Source organism: Hylobates moloch, unplaced genomic scaffold, assembly GCF_009828535.3.
Source record: "Hylobates moloch isolate HMO894 unplaced genomic scaffold, HMol_V3 SCAFFOLD_9, whole genome shotgun sequence".
Taxonomy (NCBI): Eukaryota; Metazoa; Chordata; class Mammalia; order Primates; family Hylobatidae; genus Hylobates; species Hylobates moloch.
The window spans coordinates 32,989,546-33,009,257 of NW_026652284.1; the positions used below are offsets into that span (position 1 = coordinate 32,989,546).

Consider the following 19,712-nt stretch of genomic DNA (forward strand, 5'->3'; position numbering starts at 1 on the left):
TTAGTTTTCCAGAATATGGTAGCATTTATTAAATGTCTGCGTACTATGTAACTCACGCTGTGCTGGATGCTAGGAATGCAAAGAAGAATGAAAAATGTCCCTGTCTATGTAACAGATCACTAAAGCTTATTCTTCTGGTCTAGCTGAAATTTTGTATCCTTTGATCGCTATCTCTGTTTTCTCCATTTATGTACCTCCTCTAACCTCTGGTAACCCTCATTCTACTCTACTTCTATGAGTTTGACTTTTTTAGATTCCACATACAAGTAAAATCGTGTCTTTCTGTGCCTTTTTTCACTTAGCATAATATCTTCCGTTTTTTCAGTTAGTGTAATATCTTGCCTATGTTGTTGCAAATGACAGGATTTCCTTCTTTTTAAGGCAGAATGGTATTCCATTGTGTATATTTATCAGATTGTCCTTATCCATTCATCTGATGATGGACACCTAGGTTGCCTCCAATATCTTGGCTACTGTGACTGTAATAAGTCATAATGCATTATATATTTCAGAACTACTAAAGGTAGATTTTAAATGTTTTTACAATTAAAAGTATGTGAGTTGGATTTGTTAATTAGCTTGATTTGGTCATTCCATGTAGTAAAAACGTACCAAAACACCTCATTGTACCCCATAAATATATGATATATACAATTAATATGTGTCCATTAAAATAATAAATTAATAAATTTCCTTGCATTCAGGTAGCTCAGAATCAGAGATAAGCAAATAATCTCAGTGCTTTATAAATAAGTGCCTTATAAAAATAGGTCCTTGTTTCTGTGGGAGCACATAAGCAGGGATGATGAGTGAGAATGGCAAATGGGCGAGAGGCTGAGGCTGTGGAATATTTCACTTAAGAAGTGAAGTTCAGCCTCCATCTTGAGGGGAGGAGTCAGGGATTGCCAGGCGTATTACAAAGGAATTGATTTAGGGGACAAAGCCCTAGCTGCATTTTATTAAGCTCTATATCTGTTAACCATGTGGTTTCCTTATCTAGATTTTCACAGCACATTAAAAGAGCTTTCCATGATCCTGGCAATCCTTTTGTACCTCTAGATAGCTGTCTCTCCCATTTGCCAAGAAGTTATTTCAAACCCCATTCTCTCTAAGCCTCCTTAACTTTTCCTGTTCCAGGTATCCATCGCTGTATAATAAACCACCTAAGACTTAGTGGTGTAATGCAGTGATCATTTTATTATGCTTACAGGTTCTGTGTGTCAGGAATTCAGATGGGGCATGCTGCTGCTCCACAGTGTCTGGGGCCTCAGCTGGGCAAACTGAAATGACTGAGGGAGATGTGAATGGCCAGGAACTGGAATCCTCTGGAGCCATCTTTACTTACATGTCTGGTGCCTGGATGGTGATGACTTTGAAAGCTGGGCTCAGCTGGGACTGGTGACGGAATTATTTTTATGTAGCCTCCAAGTGGCTTGGGCTTCTCACAACAGGGCCACTGGGCTCCAAGAGGAGGGTGCCTGGAAAGCCAGTATTCTATTATAAGAGAATCAGGCAGGAGCTGCTTGGCCTTTCTGACCTAACTTCAGCTGTTGTTCACTGTCACTTCCACTGCATTTTGTTGGTTATAAATGAATCTCTAAGGCCAGCCCAGATTTAAGGGGAGGGGAATTAGAATATCTCCTGGTGGCAAGGTCACTATGTAGAAGAACACGTGGTATGGCGAATACCATAGTAGTCGTTTTGGGAAATATAGTCGGCTACCCTCTCTCCCAATTTTCAAATTCATAAATCTTGATTCTTGCTGAATATTGCCACTTGAATATCCCACAGTTACTTAAAATGAAACATGACCATTAACTCTTCTTCACTCCTACTCCTCCAACTCTACTGCACATTGAGAAAATGGCATTGTGGCTAAGTACCTCTGTTACCCAGTTATGCAAGCCAGAACCCCTTTTCTTCCTAACACGTCCCTGCCCTACTAGATTAATGAGATTGTTCCATTCTTCTTCCTTGTCCATGGAATTTACATTTACTCATACCTGTTGTCACCAGCTTTTCTTAGAACAGTGCTTGCACACACGCAGTTTGAGACAGATCACAGAAATACTGAACTTTTGTTTTGTAGTCACATTCCATTCTTCAGACTTGGCTCAAAGCTACTTGTGATTAATTGGTGGCTGGTTTGATTCTCTTTCTAGATAACTTTCCTTTGTGAGTTTATTCATTTAAAAGGAGGAGGCAAGCAGGAAAGAAGCACAAAAAGATGAATTCCATAAGTATTTTTGAATACTGGCAGCATTATGGTAATTGATATATAGGCTCCCACAGTTATTGCTTTGAAGGAGACAATGCTTTGGATGTGTAGGTTCTAATGTGTTTATTAAAAACTATCCATTTGTGGCTGGGCGCGGTGGCTCACGCCTGTAATCCCAACACTTTGGGAGGCCGAGGTGGGCTGATCACCCAAGGTCAGGAGTTCAAGACCAGCCTGACCAACATGGAGAAACCCTGTCTCTACTAAAAATACAAAATTAACTAGGTGTGGTGGCGCATGCCTGTAATCCCAGCTACTCAGGAGGATGAGGCAGGAGAATCGCTTGAACCCGAGCAACAAGAGCGAAGCTCTATCTCACAAAAACAAACAAAAAGACTAGAGAAACAGGTTTCTGGATCACTGCCTATCAGTTATCTGGCCTTAGAACTGGCCATTATTTATTCTGATCCTTAGTTTCCCTATCAAGTTGATTGCAGATGTTCAGCTGTAAAAACTATTCTTCCACTTGTGAGCTGCACAAAAACGTACGGTAGGCTTTTGTTCACCCATGTTTTAGAATATAAGGAACCTTTATAATCTAGTAGTGAAGTTAGAGTTGTTTCTCATGCTCACAGTTATTTAGTGATATTTGGTATCAAAACACAGTGCTCTTTAAAATGTTTCACTTCCTCTGATATTCCTAGTTAGTGTATAATTAACTAGAATATCCTATTCTGTAATTATTTTATAAATGGGAATTCACCTTATACAAAAACTGCCACCTCCTCTTCTTCCCCTGCCTTGCCTTTTTTCCTCCTTACTGGTTTGTAGTAGTATCTCACCCTCTTAAATAATGATAATTTTTTTAAATGAAAAATACTTAAATTATTTTATGACGATTTAGGTCAGTCAACACAGCATTTCCTTCTTATCCATACATTTATTTTATTTTATTTATTTTTGACACAGAGTCTCATTCTGTCGCCCAGGCTGGAGTGCAGTGGCGCAATCTTGGCTCACTGCAGCTTCTGCCTCCTGGGTTCAAGTGATTCTTGTGTCTCAGCCTCCCAAGTAGCTGGGACTACAGGCATGCACCACCATGCCCGGCTAATATTTGTATTTCATGGGGTTTCACCATGTTGGCCAGGCTGGTCTCGAATTCCTGACCTCAAGTGATCGATGTGCCTCGACTTCCTAAGGTGCTGGGATTATAGGTGTGAGCCACTGCTCCCAGCCCACACATACATTTCAAAGTGATTTAGATTATTTTTGATTGTATCTGTTGGTGAACCGTGCAATTTTAGTAACTGATATACAGATCTTAAATATCATTGTGAACCTTTATTAAAGTAGTATTTTAAATAGCTGCAGATAATATTTTTACACTATCTGCCTTCTAGTTCTACCAGTAATAAAATGGAAAGGGGTTTGGTTCACAGAAAACTAAACTGAAATACTGAACATCAGATGCCTGGCACACAGTAGGCAGTGAGTAAATTTGTATGTATTGTATGAATAAGTTGTATGGATTGTGCGAATGAATTGTAGAAATTGTATAGCAAGGTGATTTGTCAAAGTTGCATTTTAAACGGTTTAATACAGTATCTGGTACATGAAAGATGCTCAGTCAGTGATAGTGTTAAATAATAATGTATAGGCCAGTAGTTGTTTATCATACCCCAATTTAGCATAGTTTGTTCAGTTTCTCAGATACACCTATATGATAGAATGGTTAATAAACCAGAATCTGTAGTTAGATTACCTAATATTGAAACCTGGTTAGCTATACGTCCAAGCCATGCAGCCCTTGGACAAGTTATTCAACCTCTCTTCCTCAATTTTCCAGTCTTTAAAATGAAGATATAATAGTACACACCTCATAGGTTTGTTGTCAAACATAAATACATTAGTTGCATGTAAAGTGTAATAGTCTGTGTAAAGTTTAGTATATGTAGGCCGGGCGCAGTGGCTCAGAGCGCCTGTAATCTCAGCACTTTGGGAGGCCGAGGCGGGTGGATCACGAGGTCAGGAGATCGAGACCATCCTGGCTAACACGGTGAAACCCCGTCTTTACTAAAAAAATACAAAAAAAATTAGCCGGGCATGGTGGCGGGCGCCTGTAGTCCCAGCTACTTGGAGAGGCTGAGGCAGGAGAATGGCATGAACCCGGGAGGCGGAGCTTGCAGTGAGCCAAGATCGTAGACTGCACTCCAGCCTTGGCGACAGAGCGAGACTCCATCTCAAAAAAAAAAAAAAAAAAAAAGTTTAGTATATGTAAACTGTAGTAGTACTTGGCACACATTTGAATACCTTTCTTCCAAATTTCAAGCAGATTTAGTCAATTAGCCAGATTCCCCAATATATAAATAAATTTTTTTTTTTTTAAGAGATGGAGTCTCACTCTGTTGCTGAGGCGGGAGGATGGTGGTGTGATTTCGGCTTACTGCAACCTCCACCTCCCAGGTTCAAGTGATTCTCTTGTCTCAGCCGTCCGAGTAGCTGCGGTTATAGGCATGCACCACCACGCCTGGCTAATTTTTGTATTTTTAGTAGAGACGATGTTTCACCACGTTGGCCAGACTGGTCTCGAAGTCCTGACCTCAGGTGATCCGCCCACCTTGGCCTCCCCAAGTGCTGGGATTACAGGCATGAGCCACTGTGCTCAGCCAATTAAATTTAAGGGTCTTCTATTACAGGCAGGATTTGTCTAATTTATCTGATACCTTATAGTATAAATAGTGAAAGGGAAAATTTCCCATTAAATTGAGCGTGTGTATTTTATAGGGCCTTGTATAGTCATAAATAGAAAAATTAGTTAAATATCAATGCACAAACATACTTAAGAAGTTATAGTTCTGGTCTGATAATCTCCCTGGGGTAATCACAAGGTCGGTGCATTGAGGTGTTTCTCCCCCTGTCCCCAAACATCTGCCATATATTTTGTGACTTCAGTATAGCATACACATTATTCTGTTGTGATTTTTTTTTTGGTGGAAGGACAGAGTCTTGTTCTTGTGCCCAGGCTGGAGTGTAGTGGAGTCTAGTGGTTATAGCTGACTGTAACCTTTAACTCTTGGGCTCAAGGGACCCTCCCACCTCAACCCCCTGCCCCACATAGCTAGGACTGCAGGCGTACACTACCATGCCCAGCTGATTTAAATTTTTTTTTTTTTTTTTTTTTTTTTGTAGAGATGGGGTCTTTGTTGCCCAGGCTGATCTCAGACTCCTTGCCTCAAGTGATCCTCCTGCGTTGGCCTCCCAAAGCACTAGGATTACAGGCATGAGCCACTGAACTTGGCCCTGTTCTTAATATTAATGCTTCTGCTTAATATAACTAGTTACTTGACAAAAAAGGAAATGCTTTGAGAAATGGGAAATGCGTTTGGAATTAATAATCTGTAATTTCACCTATCCTTACGTTTGTTAATGTACCTATTCATATAGTTTTATATTATTTGTGTAAATTAAAAAATTTAGATGAAACAATTTTAGCACCTAATTTTTATTAAATTTGCATTCTTTCCAACTTTTTGTAGAAGTTCCAAATGAGTTTATAAAACATGAAATTACTCAGTCTTTCTGCTGTCCAGTTTTCTAATGTATGCTTCTTTTTTTTCCCCTCAGAGGAAATAAAAGCGGAAACCGAAAAACAGAGGTTTGTGGGATTTCTTTTCTTTAGTAAAAATAATTTTCAAACTTGTCAGTCTTGGTCAAAATAATATAGTCATCTGTATTTTAGTGTGGCAGATTTTCTGCATGTGAGTTTTATAGTAAAATCAACTTTAAAAATATGTTTTAAGAAATATAATTATATAAAAACAATAAATACAATTATATTTCTTAAAACCTGTTTTTATATATATTTATAAAAATGTATGCATATTTTTTTTGGAGACAAGGTCTCACTCTGTTGTCCAGGCTGGAGTGCGGTGGTGTGATCATAGCTCACTGCAACGTCTGCTTCCCAGGCTCAAGTGATCCTTCCACCTCAGCCTGCCGAGTACCTGGGACTACAGGCGAGCACCACCATGCCTGTCTAATTTTTTGTAGAGATGAGATTTTGCCATATTTCCCAGGCTGGTCTTGAACTCCTGGAGTCAAGTGACCCACACACCTCAGCTTCCCAAAGTGCTGGGATTACAGGCATGAGCCACCAGACTCTGCTCTAAGCATACTTAAAAATACAAAAAGATTCTCATATAAATAAGTATATAAAGATACTTCTGAAATACCGTAAGATAGGCTTCAGAGTCTTAAAGACTTTGATTCATATTTGGAAAAATTACTGGGTTTTTTGATAGTGTTGGCCTTTTTAGGACAATATTGAATAACTAAAAAAACTCACTTTGACTTAAGGACAAATAGAAAGGCCATTGCTTTTTAAGGTATTATGATACCAAATTTGTTAAGTGACAAAATATTTCTGTAATAGAAGCACCTTGAATTTTATGGTTTTGGTAGACCAGTTTTGCAGACAAGATTTCAGTGTCTTGTGTTTAGTCACAGCTTTGGCCACTAGCTTTTGACCATGTGGCAAACCACTTCACTTCTCTGGGCTTGGGTTTCCTCTTGAAATATGGGAAGATAGAAGACTGGTTTAGCAAGGTTCCTTTTAGAACTGAAATTCTGTGTTTCTACATGGGTTTATCATCAATATTATAAATGTGATATGCTATAATCAGACTTTTCTTTCTCATTTAGTCCTCCTCATGGAGAAGCAAAAGCTGGATCAAGCACCCTTCCACCAGTGAAATCAAAGACAAATTTTATTGAAGCAGACAAGTACTTCTTGCCTTTTGAGTTGGCATGCCAGTCCAAATGTCCCCGCATAGTTAGTACATCTCTAGATTGCTTACAGGTATGTGTAAAATGGCACTTTCTAAAAACTGTGTACTTTGAATGTGTTTCTAAAACATTACTCATGTTGACGATTCAGGCATTTCCATGAAAGCTTTGAATACTCTTTTTTGTGGTAAAAAAACCAAGTGATTTTTTATATTTAAGACAGATAATAATCGTTGCAAAAAGATGTTTCTAGTTTAATAATAACAATCATTAACTTAGTGGGATATAAAATCTTTACTGAGATTATCAATAATGAAAAGTGTTGATTTGGTCTCTTCTCATCAGTGAAATACAAGACCCGTAATACTTTTAACCTGCTGCTGACTTTACATACATCACCATTTGCAAATAATTTTTCTAAGTGTCTGCTCTTTTTTTTTTTAATTTTTTGAGACAGAGTCTTGCTCTGTTGCCTGGGCTGGAGTGCAGTGGTGTAATCTTGGCTCACTGTGACCTCTGCCTCCTGTGTTCAAGCAATTCTCCTGCCCCAGACTTCCGAGTAGCTGGGAATACAGGTGTGGGTAACCATGCCCAGCTAATTTTTTTTTTTTTTTTTTTTTTTTTGAAGAGACAGAGTTTCACCATGTTGGCCAGGCTGGTCTTGAATTCCTGATCTCAAGTGATCTGCCCGCCTGTCTTGGCCTCCCAAAGTGCTGGGATTACAGGCGTGAGCCACTGTGCCTGGCCAGTATCTGCTGTTTTATATGAAGCAATAGGTTAATATTGGCAGCTTAATATAATTCAATATTTAACTGCTATACTTTAGCAATGGCAGTCATTTATGTCAGATAAATTTCTAAACTCTGTTGCCCTGTTTGACACATATACAGAGGATCTTCATAGATACTATATTTGTAAGACAAATTTCTAAATAGAGGAATACTTCTCTTTTCAGATGTTCTCACTATTTGGGAATTATATGTATTCAACTGTAATTCAGTGGCTAGGAAAAGACCATATGATTTGTCCTTAAGGATAGGTTAAAGATAAGTTCATCTGATTTGTGATCTTGTTTTCACTGGAAAATTAGAATGATAATATGTAAAGCCTTCCTCCCAGGTATACTGATAATGATGAATGAACAAATCTATGATTTATCTCAGGTAGTATATGGAAACTGGGTTTTATACATATTGATGAATCATTTGGAAAGAGATTGGGGGTCATTTAAAAGCATGAAGATAATTTTCACAAAAGCAGTATCAATAAAACCTTGTTTATGTGGAAAGCAATAAGCAATTTTTTTTTTTTTTTTTTTTGAGACAAGGTCTCACTGTCACCTAGGTTGGAGTGCAGTGGCACAATCTCGGCTTACTGCAACCTCCACCTCCCAAGGCTCAAGCAGTCCTCTCACCTCAGCCTCCTGAGTAGCTGGGACTATAGGCATGTACCACCACACCCAGCTAATTTTTTATTTTTTGTAGAGATGGGTTTTCCCCATGTTGCCCAGCTGGCCTCGAACTCCGAAGCTCAAGCAGTCCACCCCATGTGGACTGACAATGTGGCAGGCAAGCAGGCCTCCCAATGTGCTGGGCTTACAGGCATGAGCCACTGCGCCCAGTCACAGTAAGCAATTCTAACTCATCAGAGACAGGTTCTCCAAGGCCTGGCTTTCTCAAAATATTACCTGATGGTTTTATTGTGGTTATTGTTCTGTTTTTATGATTATTACAAGTATAAATAACTTTGCATATTTATATGAATAAAGTTTCTACAGAAAAAGTTGGTATAGCTTTGGCTTTGATAATACCTTTATGTTTTTGTGTAAAAATTTTTATGTATATTCAATTGTATACTGTAATTTTAATATATATTGCATTAGTATATATAATAATTGTTACCTTACTTAGTATCTTTGTTTTCTTTCTCCATTTTAGAAACTTATTGCTTATGGGCACTTGACTGGCAATGCTCCAGATAGTACAACACCAGGCAAAAAGTTAATTGATAGAATTATTGAAACAATATGTGGCTGCTTTCAGGGCCCTCAGACAGATGAAGGAGTTCAGCTGCAGATAATAAAGGTAATTATTATATAAAGTAAAATTGTTATTAATAATCTATATCTTCAAAATTCAGATGCCTTTCACTTTAAAACATTAGGAAAGATCATTTTATGTGCATTCCAGCTATAATACAGGTTATTTGAGGCCGGGCACAGTGGCTCATGCCTGTAATCCCAGCACTTTGGGAGGCCAAGTTGGGCAGATCACTTGAGGTCAGGAGTTTGAGAGCAGCCTGGCCAACATGGTGAAACCCCCATCTCTACTAAAAATACTCTACTAAAAATACCAAAAAAATTAGCTGGGCATGATGGTGGGCACCTGTAGTCCCAGCTACTCAGGAGGCTGAGGCAGGAGAATCACTTGAACCTGGGAGGCGGAGGTAGCAGTGAGCCGAGATCATGCCACTCTACTCCAGCCTGGGCGACAGAGTGAAACTCAGTCTCAAGAAAAGAAAAAGAGGTTATTTGGATGCTTTCTAGACTCCATAATAGGAGATTTTAATGCTGTATGCCAAGAGTTTGTTAGAGGAAAACTATGTTCCATATCTCTTCTTTTGAAGGTCTCAGTTTAGACTTAGACCCTAGAGTCTTCCAGAGTTTTTCTGTTCCTGGCATGTTTTTCATGTATATATATATATATTCCATCCATCAAGCTTTAGGGTAGTTCTTAAAGCTCTGACCCCTCTGGTTTCTTCTGTACTGTTGGACCTTTCATAGCCTGTCCTCTCAACTCATGAATCACCAGGTGGACACTACTTGTCCGCCAACTCTCCTGATATCCTTGCGCCCATCCATCTATTGAACTTGCTCAGCAAAACCGTGTTCTGAGTTCGTGCTGTAATGTACCTGTTTGATTGAATTCCTTTGGAGAAAAATTAGTAATGTTTTCATTCTGTTACAGATACTGAGTTCTTAATGTTATTGCTAATGGTAGTGGTGGTATGTTTTTATAACAGTAAAATTTTCATGTGCTACATATAGTACAGTATTTTCGAAATTGTTTTTACATGTATATATGAAGTGGTCTTTCATGTGTGAATACAGCCCTTTTGGAGCCTTTCAGTTTTATAGTTGTGTTTACTTCAGAAGCCATATAATTATTCTAAAAAAAAAAAAATGCTAGTCATGGTAGTTCATGCCTGCAATCCCAGCACTTTGGGAGGCCAAGGCAAGAAGGTCGCTTAGTCCCAGAAGTTCGAGACCAGCCTGGGCAACACAGCAAGACCCTGTCTCTACAAAAAATAATTTAAAAATTAGCCAAATATGGTGATGTGTGCCTGTGGTCCCAGCTACTCAGGAGGCTGAGGTGGGAGGATTACTTGAGCCCAGGAATTGAGGCTGCAGTGAGCCGTGTTCACTGCGTTGCACTTGAGGCTTGGCAACAGAGTGAGATCCTGTCTCAAAAAAGAAAAAAAGGGTTGATCATTTTGACCTATCATGTATAGTTTCATGTCATTTATGGTTTAAGATAATGCCCATTAATGCTCACTCTGCATAGCATTGTACAACATAAAGAAGACAAAAGATAAAGAGTCTTTGCTCTTGAGAAATTGGAAGTAACCCAATATGTGAAAATTCACATAGGTTAAATTTGTTCATTTTATTGAAGTATTTGCCTTGGGAATTTGTTTTTTAATTTGGGAGAGTCTCACTCTGTTGACCAGGCTAAGTGCTGTGGCATGATCACAGCTCACTGTAGTCTTGACCTCCCTAACTCAAATGATCCTCCCACCTCAGCCTCCCAAGTAGCTGGAGCACTTATGTCCAGCTACTTTAGGATTATTTTAAATACTTTATTCTAAAACATTTATAAACCTCTTCAACAATAACAACAACAGCACAATTACTGAGTTCAGTCTGTTAAAAAAGATCTCAGAAAAATTTAGAGGCAAATAAGACACAACGTGTATCTTCCCAAGTTGATGGTCTAGTTCAACAGATATCTCATGTGACATATCTGTGCTCTGCTGTAACAGCTTTCATGCTGTGCATTTTAGTAAATTAAATAGTATTTTCATTTAAATGAAACCTTGGTTGAAACAAATCAGTTAAATGGTTTTCAGATTATGTGGAAACTACTGCCACAGTGAGGAAAACATCAAATATTTTAACAGTTGATGATATATTCAAGGCCAGTAGAAATTCTGTGTATACTACCCGCAAGCAGTAATTGTTTCTGAAAGTTTTAATTATAATTCGAAAATGCTTAATTTTTGTGCTGAAACTCTAGATGCAGAAAATCACTTTGAGGCCAGGTGTGGTGGCTCATGCCTGTAACCCCAGCACTTTGGGAGGCTGAGGTGGGAGGCTGGCATGAAGCCAGGAGTGAGACCAGTCTGGGCAACAAAGAGAGACTGCATCTTTACAGAAAAATAAAACAAAATTAGCCAGGTGTGGTGGTGCTCACCTGTAGTCCCAGCTACTCAGGAGGCTGCTGCGAGAGGATCACTTAAGCCCAGGGGTTCAAGGCTGCAGTGAGCTATGATCACGCTACTGCACTCCAGCCTGGGTGACAGAGCGAGAAAGACTGTCTCAAAAAAAAAAAAAAGAAAATCTCTTTAACTTTGTCCTTTTTTTTTTTTTTTTTCTTAAAGGCTTTACTTACTGCAGTAACATCACAACACATAGAAATTCATGAAGGGACTGTACTGCAAGCTGTGAGAACATGTTACAATATCTACTTAGCAAGCAAAAATCTCATCAATCAGACAACAGCCAAAGCTACTCTCACTCAGATGCTAAATGTTATCTTTGCACGCATGGAAAACCAAGCAGTAAGTATTTTAAAAAGAGAGAGATTGTATAGAACACAACAGGCATTAAATATAGAAAGGAGTTTACAGTAATTAGAGTGAAATCTTTGTACCTGTAGAAAAGAATGTCTTTTATTTACAGTTCCACTTACTGAAGATTTGTGGTATTGTGTTTTATTTTGTTTTGTTTTAAGGTTTACTGACTTTGGACAAAGTATTTTTAGTTGTTCACAAATAGAATGTGAAATATTCTGATTGCCATCTTCCTTGTGGAAGTACTTATGAATTAATACTTTTGTTGCATTCAAGCTTAGTAGAGTGCAATGTAGCTATAAAATACTTAATCTAATCTGAAATAAAATTGTTCATTAAGCCTTAAAAAAGTATATTTCTGTATTGATGAAATACATTTTTCCCCCCATATGATAAAGGGGCATGATATTCCTTATACTTTAAACTGCTTCAGGTTGATTGTTAAGAGATCAGCAACTAGAGAATTGTTCTTAATTGCATAGGTCTTCACTATTAAAAATCAACATCAAGCTTCTTATTTTGAACTCTAAATGTAGAGAAAAGTTGCAAAAATTTTGCAGAGCAATCCCTTTTACCCTTCATCCTGCTTCCCTTAATGCAGTTAACTTACATACCTACATAGTACAATTATCAAAAGCAGAATTAACACTGGTACAATATTGTTAACTACAGACCCTACTTGAATTTCACCAATTTTCCCACTAATGTTTTAAGATTTGACCCAGGATCCCACATTGTGTTTAGTATGCATTTAGTTCTTATGTCTTAGTCTTCTCCAGTCTGTGAGTTCCTCAACTTTTCCTTATCTTTTTCATGATCTTGCTGTTTTTAAAAGGATACTAATAATTTATTTTGTTGAATTTTCCTCAGTTTACTTTCTCTGATGTTTTCTCATGATTAGAATGAGGTTGTGCATTTTTTGCCAGAATATCTCTGAAACAGTGTTGTGTCCTTTTCAGTGCATTTTGTTAGGAGTTCATGATGTTGATATATCTTAGCATTGGTGATGTTAACCTTGATCACTTGGTTAAGGTAGTTATCTGTCAGGTTCCTCCACTGTGAAGTTAGTAGTTTTTCTTTTGCAATTAATAAATATCTTTGGGGAGATATTTTAAGACTGTGCAAATACTCTGTTTCTCCTCAGATCCTCCCCCCACTTCCTCAGTTTTGGTATCTATCAGTGGATCTTGTTGGCAACAGTTAATTATTGTGGCATTTCCCTAATGAGTTTCCTGTTTCTCTCTTCTGTATTTATTAATTGTATTTCTTCTCCCTTAATTTATTTATTCAATTATTTATATCTATCTGTAATCACAAATATTTATTTTATTTTATGGTTGTAATGTGTGCTACAGTTACTTATTTTGTTGCCCAAATTATTACAGTTTTGGCCCTGTGTCCTTGTGACCAGCTCCCATCCTTTTTTGAGTACTTCCATGCTTTCTGGATTCTCAAGATGTTCCAGGCTCATTTTGAATTTTCCCAGCTTCAGCCTTGGAATCAGCCACTTCAATAAGGAGCTGTAGCTCTTTTGATTGGAGAATGGTATTTAGAAACCAAAATCTGAGTGCTAGTTGTATTCATTGTCACTCTGTGTTGTTGCTTCTAGGCCTCTCAGCAGATAGAGTTAGGAAATACATGTTTATATACTATCCCTTCCGTCCCACTCAATTCCCACACCTGTATGTGGCTTTCCATATGTAGGTAATAAAACCATGTGTTCATACTGATATTTCTGATTACAGTGCAACAATACAGGGTTCATTTCAGTCTTCTCCCTTTATTTGTAAACTTCTTTCTCTAAACAATGAGAAATATGGCTTTTGTATTCTAAATACATTGTTCAATCCTATTATACCCATTAGTTTTAGAATTGCTAATCATTACTAGTGTGAGAAACAAATTTACTAAGTAGGTTATAGCATTTATATTCAGGTTTTTTTGTCTTTAGCCTTATCCATTCAAAATATTATTTTCTAGTTACTTAGATTAGTTCCTTTCTTCCCCACACTCTGCAATAGGGTAATGCTATTCCTTTGTGATAATAGTTAGACTCATTTGTTACTCTCTGCCTTTCATTTTTGGTATTCGTCACATCCTGGTTAGTTTTAATTACAGTCATCCCTCAGTATTCACGGCAGATTGGTTCCAGGGCCCTCCCATGGATACCAAAATCTGTGGATACTCAAGTCTGTTTTATAAAATGGTGTAATATTTGCATATAAGCTACACAGATCCTCTGTATACTTTAAATCATCTCTAGATTACTTATAATACCTCATACTTTGTAAATAGTTGTTATACTGTATTGTTTAGGGAATAATGACCAAAAAAAAAAAAGTTGTCTGTACATGTTTGTTCAGTACAGACACGGCCGTTCTTTCCCTCCGCCATCAGTATTTCAAATCCCTGTTTGGTTGAATCCACAGATGTAGAACCCATGGATACACAGAGGGTGAACTGTACTTACTTATTTTTTAGGTATGTAAAACATTACTGCGATTTAAGAGTCAGAGCTTTACAGAAGGTCTACTCAGAAAAGTACCAATTCCTCCTAATTCCTACCACTGCATTCCTCTTCTTCCCTTCTTTCCACCCCTTGAATGTAAGATGGAAGCCACATGTCTACCTTATAATCAGAAGCGGTCACACCGGTACATTGTGGAAAGGGACTATACAAGGGAGTGAAAACTGAGAGGTGGACATCATTGGTGACCATCTTGAAGGCTAGCTACCACACATGCTATACATTCTCTTTTGTATTTTGTTCTTATCATTGAGCAGTATGTCCTAGAAAGCATTTCATATCAGTCCTTAAAGACTTTCCTCATTCTTTTTTATAGATGATAGTACCTTAGGGTATAGTATAGCCTGTTATCTATTAAGTCACTCTCCTCTGTAGTGGCATTAATTTATTTCTAATATTTTGCAGCCACAAACAGTGGTTTTGTTGCTTTTTTTTGAGGACATAAAGTATTTTTGTCACTTTTTAATAATGAAGTTTTATTGGTTTGATTTGATTAACAGATTTTTATTAAGTTCCTTATATGTTCCTGGCACTGTGCTAGGCCTCACTTACACAGTGACGAGCAAAACTGACTTGACTATTAACCTTTGAAGATCTTACGAATATTTGAGGCAGAGTTTCCCTTAAACAACTGTAGAACTGAATTATGATAAAGGCTATGAACATGTATTGTGTTACAAAGGGTATTTAGTTCTGTGCTATGGATAATTATAGAAAAGGTGGAAAAGAGGGAGAGAAAATAAGGGGAAATGGGATACAGATGACTTAACTTCCACACTGGCTAAAATCTTCTAAGCCAGGTGTTGAATTCTTTGATATTAGCTACTGGTAACCTTAATTTTCCCCTTCCCCCACAAAATAAAACTCCCTACAAAGCAAATTTTGTCAGACTTTATTATTAAAATCCTTTAATTCAAACTTATTTTATAAATTTATGTAATTCTGGCATTTCCACCTAACCTGGAATATTACTGGAGAATATGAAATGTTCATATTTGGTACTGTATAAGATTTATCTTGGTGGAAATTAATTCTGTGAGACTCATTCTTATCAGGTCTTGAGGACCAAAAGAGATGTATGAAAGCAATAAAGTGCTAAAAAATGAAATCTTGTGATCCCAGTTGTTAATGTTTCTAACATTTTGTGAGCCAGTTTTACAGATAGTATTATATACATAATAATGACAGTTTTTCTAAAATAAAATTCAGACATTTGTAGATATAGTTTTTTTCATAATTATTAGATTGGTAGGCAGAGTGATTTAAGCCTTCATTGTAATTCTATTAAATGTAATTTTAATTTTTTTATTAAAAGATATTTGACAAGGTGACATAAGAACATGCTCCAGAAGGATAAACACTGAAAAGTTGCCTCCCACTCTTGTTTCCCATTTTATTGCCTAATCTCTACCCTCTGTAGGTAATTGTTAGTACTAGCTTCTTATGTATTTTTATAGACTTTCATTCTGTATGTTTAAGCAAAAGTGAATGTGTGTGTGTGTTTCATTCATACAAACACCAAATACAGTGAAAATGCTATATAGTGAAAGTCTTGACTCTGTTCTTATGTGCCGATTGCCAGCCACCTAAGAAGTAAACATTGTTCATTGTTTTTAGTATAGTTTATGTTCTCCATTTCTGATAAACTTTAATTTCCAAGCATAGAGAGAATGGCACCTTATAGAAAGGATTGTTGGAGGTAACATTATCCTTCCAAATTTTAAGCAACTTATTTTACTAATATTGGAAATTTTATTTATTTCCAGTTACAGGAAGCAAAACAAATGGAAAAAGAAAGGCATCGGCAGCATCATCATCTGTTACAGTCTCCAGTAAGCCATCACGAGCCTGAATCACCTCAACTTAGATACTTGCCACCTCAGACTGTTGATCATATATCCCAAGAACACGAAGGGGACCTTGACCTCCATACAAATGATGTAGATAAAAGTCTTCAAGATGACACAGAGCCTGAAAATGGATCTGATATTTCCAGTGCAGAAAATGAACAGACTGAAGCTGATCAGGCAACTGCAGCTGAAAGTAATCTTGAAAAGGGGGTTTGGGGTGTGTGTTAAGGGAAATGTGTAGGAATGAGTTTTGATGAAGAAGTGTTGAAAGGATAATATGATTTAATAAGTGTGTCAGACACATTGTGGTAATTGTGGACTTTCGTCATTGTAGGTGGTAAAGTTAATTTGACTCTAACCTATAAGATATCTATGAATGATACTTTGCATTTATTAGCATCTCATGAGCAGTATGATTTATAGATTTCCTTTGGAGCTCAGATATATTTCTAAAGAGGGTCGTAAATGTCCGTTAAATGTTATATAGGAATTTCAGTTTTCTTAAGATTGGTTTCATAGCAAACAAGTGACCTAGTAAGGTTTTCTGGAATATGACTGAAAATTTTAAAAAATCATTACCAGTTTTAAAAATATGATTATGGTAAAAAAAAAAAAAAGTACAGAAATTAAATATGAAAACAAAGTTTTTGAGTAACCAACTGATAGACAAAAATTTTCATTTTTTAAAATCATGATGCATAGTAATCACTAAAATTGAGGTGTTCTGATTTTTTAAGTGTATATTATAAGAAAACACTTATAAGATTATAAAAATTATATTTATTTTACAAATTTGTTTCTCTGTAAAAATAATCCCATGAAGTTATTTTTTTCCTAAATGTTGTTTTCAGCTTTAGCTGTTCTGTGAAACTACCAGAGAGTTTGTGTTGTTCTCCCGTTGCCCTTCCTTAGCTTGATGTCATTTTTAAATGATGGGAATTCTGTTGCCTCTCCAGTGTGGTTGTCTAGAACTAGCATGTTAGGAGTCAGTTACAGTTCATCTGAAGTCTGTGTTTTTACTTCACTGTGAGGAAGGACTTTTATAATATGTTTTCAGCTCTTGATTTTTTTTTTTTTTAAACCATGCCTTTTCCAAAACTTAGTAATGGCATGAATACGTGCCTTTTTACATTTTTCCCCCAGCTTTCTGAGAGACATGCTTTTAAAAATAGTACTTTACTATTTGTTTTAAAAAGGATGACTTCGATAAGCTAAGCATTCATAGTACTGAAGCTAATAGTGAATCCATACCACTTAAGTGATTTACATTTGTCTAGCCTGCCCTTGCCAAAATTTCCCCTGCTTTCACTGTGAGCTTATAAAGGGGCAGATTCAAAGGGCTAATCTCTAGTAAAGCTGGGACTTTATTTATTCTTTTGTTTATATATCTATGCATTTAGCAAACCTTCATTGAGCATACTGTGTCTTAGGCACCATGCCAGGACTTGAGGGTAAAAAGAAGATGGAGATACAGCCACTGCTTTTAGTGTGATCTTAGCATACCTGGAAGTCAAGTGAGCATAAATAAGGTATAATATGTGATAGGTGTCCTAAAAATGCCCTGCACGAAGTAATTCTGCTGAGAAGAGTTAGGAAATTTCTTTGTAGAGAAAGTGGTGATATTTTAGTTGAATCTTGATAGATAGGGGTAGGAAATTTTCCAACCAAGGAAACAACATGGACTAAGACCCAAGGAATGGAAGCATCTGCCGTGTGTGAGGTACCGCTGTAGAAGCCTTGTAGAATATAGAGTTAGAAAGACATAGTTTCCTGTGGGATTGTCATGATTATTTTGGCCTTAAAGATGTTTTTCTCCCAATAGCTGATATAAATGAAAATTCTGCTTGACAGCCATTGGTTCAGAGTGCATTTTTGGAGCACACCTCTGTCACTTACCAGCTGCGTGACTTTGGACATAATAGTTAACTTCTCTAAGCACTTTCTACATGTAATAAATATTAGTCACTGTTATCTGTTGTTTCTTTCAGATACTTACGTGAAAATTGACTCTTCACTAGTCATTTTGTACACTTTTAGATAGTGGTTATGTATATTTAGTTACTTTGAAACTCTAGTTTTCAGACTTGAGGTAATTTTAGCCAACTAGAGCATGGAAATAAAACTATTAAGAATGGCAGAAAAATTATCTTTCAAGACATTTATGTTTTTATTCACAGAAGACTCTAAATGCTATTTTTATTTGGATATTTTATAAAATAAGGTTGCTCATTTACATGCATATTTATCTGGTTTTCTCTTGTGGCATTCAGTATTTTTAGGATACTACAGACAGTAAATTAGTAGAAGTGAAATTATAGGGAGGATAGGCACCTAGAAGCCACTATTATAAGTAGTGGTCCTTTTTTCCTTTTTTTTTTTTTTTTTTTGTTTGGATACAGGGTCTTGCTCTGTCACCCTGACTGGAGTGCAGTTACACAATCATGGGTCATTGCCTGCCTCCCAGGCGCAAGCGATCCTTCCGTCTCAGCCTCCCAAGTAGCTAAGACTATAGGCAGGTGTCACCATACCCAGCTAATATTTAAATTTTTTGTAGCAGCTGGGTCTCACTGTGTTGCCCAGGCTGGTCTTGAACTCCTGGGCTCAAGTGATCCTCCCACCCAGCTTCCCAAAGTGCTGGGATTACAGGTGTGACCCCCTGTGCTCAGCTGTAGTGGTCCTTCATAGTAGTGGGAAGGTTCAAGGAGTTGAAACTGCAGCACCACCACCTAATATGCTGTCTGATGCCCTTTGGTGTAGAATGGTAGCTCAAGACAGTGTTTTGAATCCCAAGGCATTCTAAAGTGATAGTTGAGCTGCTTTGACGTATTTTCAACATTTTTAAAAGCCCAGTGGAATTCCTGTTTTTCTCTGCAATAGACTATGCAAGCTATCCGGAACATCAGATTTCATCAGTTTCTCTTAGCTATTCAGAAGTTCGATTGGCAGTTATCTGTTGTTGGTTTTTTTTTTTTTTTTTTTTTTACATTAAATTGGACAATGAATTCTTTTTTAGCTTCTTAAATTTAGTTTTACATTAGATATGTAGATTCTGTTGGTGAAAAAATAGGAAGAGCCAGAAAGTATTGGGGAAGGCCCAGATGCTTCTTCAGGGACCTCACCATAGAGTACAATGTTGATCTTACTATTGATGAGCCTAAGTAATCGAAACAAGCTTTAATTACTTTTTTTTTTTTTTTTGAGACATAGTCTTGCTCTGTCGCCCAGGCTGGAGTGCAGTGGTGCAGTCTCAGCTCATTGCAACCTCTACCTCCCGAGTTCAAGCGGTTCTCCTGCCTCAGCCTCCGAAGTAGCTGAGATTACAGGCGTGTGCCACCACGCCTGGCTAATTTTTGTATTTTTAGTAGAGATGGGGTTTCATCATGTTGGCCAGGCTGGTCTCCAACTCCCCACCTCAGGTGATCCACCCACCTTGGCCTCCCAAATTGCTGAAATTACAGGCATGAGCCACTGCACCCAGCCT

The 19,712-nt window shown here is 37.4% G+C and overlaps 1 protein-coding gene across 9 annotated transcripts in view; it reads left to right on the plus strand.

Annotated features, from left to right (window-relative positions):
• ARFGEF1 (ADP ribosylation factor guanine nucleotide exchange factor 1) overlaps positions 1–19,712 on the plus strand; it is a 169,642-nt gene that overhangs the window by 34,683 nt on the left and 115,247 nt on the right. For all 9 annotated transcript variants that reach the window (XR_009214822.1, XM_058443929.1, XM_058443930.1 and 6 more), the window contains 5 exons: positions 5,843–5,873; positions 6,920–7,076; positions 8,941–9,087; positions 11,663–11,842; positions 16,148–16,424. Coding sequence is in view for 8 of the 9 variants with exons in the window: in XM_058443929.1 (XP_058299912.1) it covers positions 5,843–5,873; positions 6,920–7,076; positions 8,941–9,087; positions 11,663–11,842; positions 16,148–16,424 (792 nt within the window). In the remaining variant the exon portion in view is untranslated. The remainder of the gene's footprint in view (positions 1–5,842; positions 5,874–6,919; positions 7,077–8,940; positions 9,088–11,662; positions 11,843–16,147; positions 16,425–19,712) is intronic.